Here is a 1,916-nt window from a genome sequence, read left to right as displayed (position 1 = left end):
ACTCACACACACACACACTCTCACACACACACACACACACACACTCTCACACACTCAAACTCACACACACTCAAACTCACACACACTCACACTCTCACTCTCTCACACACACACTCTCACAGACACACACACTCTCACAGACACACACACTCACACACACTCTCACTAACACGCACTCTCACACACGCACACACACACACACACGCACACACTCACACACACACACACACTCACACACACACACACACACTCTCACAGACACACACACACACACATACATTTTGGGAGAAATGGATGATTTCAGGATTCGTTCAGGAGTGAAACCGGATTGAATCAGAAGTGTCTTGTTATTTTCTCCGTCTGTCTGATGTTGGCAGGGCTGTGATCGCTCCCATGCTGTCTCGACACGGCAAGCTCTGGTCGAACTTCTGGGGCGCTCTGAGTCCGGAGGGCTTTTACTCGCGCTCGGAGGACTACATCGACATCGTCCAGAGCAAGAGAGTGTGAGTGTCATTCTCTGTCTGTGTGAGTGTGTGTGTGAGTGTGTCAGTGTGTGTGTCAGTGTGTGTGTGAGTGTGTGTGAGTGAGTGTGTGAGTGTGTATATCAGTACAGCAGCCTGACGTCTCCTCCTGTCCTCCAGAGGTTTGTGGAACGTTCCCTACATCACTCAGGTCTATCTGATCCGCGGAGAGACTCTGCGCTCGCGTCTGGCCCCCGTTTCTCTCTACCAGCAGGAGGGCATGGATCCAGACATGATCTTCTGCAAGAGCGTGCGCGAGCAGGTGAGCGTGCTTTAAAAATAACTTCTGGTTCTGCATCAGTCAGCCAGTGACATTATAAATATTGAAACTACGGCATGAATATTATAGGGCCCTTTGATTTATGCAATGTGGGAAACGTGGAACGGAATCACAGAATCCAGTCAATTTACGGAATGTCATGGAATTTGGGTAAAATTTGGATAAAGAAATTAAAAGTAGGGCTGATATCACAATATGGACAAGTGTCTATGAATATTCGGTTTAGCTCAAAGAAATTATGACATCAGAAATCCAGAAAAAAATTTAAACATGCAACACAATATTTCTGAAAAATGAAAACATTTTATAGGGCATTTTATAATAATAAATTATTAAATTGGGGAAGTTACATGAATTCAAGTGTTTAAAGAGAAAACAAAACACCAAACTTTAGGTTTATTCCTCTCTATATTCTGAAGGTTTCTTCATATTTCATTCACACTGATTTATACAACATTTTACTCCTGAAACATAGCGAAAATGTGTTTATTTTCTGTCTGTTGAGAGTATTTTCTGATTTATGGAGCGATAAAAAGAGAAATCCAGAATCCCCTCTATAAGAATCTTTAACATCTAATATGACGACAAAATCTGACATGAATTATGAATCTGGATTCAGATTTCTGTTCTGTAAATCTATGCAAATTAGTGCATATTTATTTAGACAATTCTTTTAGATTTCAGAACATTTGTAGTACAAAAAAAATGTTTGCAGTTCTTGCTGTAATCAATCAGCTGGGGAAGTAGAGTGATACTGATCAGGTAATATGTGACTCTATTCACCTGTAGTGTCTGTCTTTACACTGTGTGAGTGAGGACAGGTGCTAGATCGAGTCAGTTAAACATGCTCGTGTTTGTGTTTGTGTGTCTCGTCCTGCAGGGCGTCTTCATGTTCGTGTCCAACAGGGATGAGTTCGGCCGTCTGATCTCCTCCACCAATTACAACATCAGCCGTCTTCATCCGGACATGTGGCAGATATTCGACAACCCAGTGGTGAGAGATTCACACGTGAAGCACACGAGTGCAGAGACACGCATGCGAGCGCAGACTAACCCTGTGTGTGTCTCTGTGTGTGTGTCTCTCTGTGTGTGTGTGTCTCTCTGTGTGTGTGTGT

At 43.2% G+C, this 1,916-nt stretch overlaps 1 protein-coding gene across 1 annotated transcript in view; it reads left to right on the top strand.

The window, feature by feature from the left end:
• The window catches only part of LOC107737962 (procollagen-lysine,2-oxoglutarate 5-dioxygenase 3-like), a 25,208-nt gene that overhangs the window by 12,095 nt on the left and 11,197 nt on the right, over positions 1-1,916 (top strand). The window contains exons 12-14 of the mRNA XM_016549614.1: positions 378-503; positions 642-783; positions 1,682-1,795. Of these exons, the coding sequence (XP_016405100.1) occupies positions 378-503; positions 642-783; positions 1,682-1,795 (382 nt within the window). The remainder of the gene's footprint in view (positions 1-377; positions 504-641; positions 784-1,681; positions 1,796-1,916) is intronic.

The sequence above is a fragment of the Sinocyclocheilus rhinocerous genome, unplaced genomic scaffold (genome assembly GCF_001515625.1).
Source record: "Sinocyclocheilus rhinocerous isolate Xijiao unplaced genomic scaffold, SAMN03320098_v1.1 scaffold404, whole genome shotgun sequence".
Lineage (NCBI taxonomy): Eukaryota > Metazoa > Chordata > Actinopteri > Cypriniformes > Cyprinidae > Sinocyclocheilus > Sinocyclocheilus rhinocerous.
This window is presented reverse-complemented; position numbering and strand designations above follow the sequence as displayed.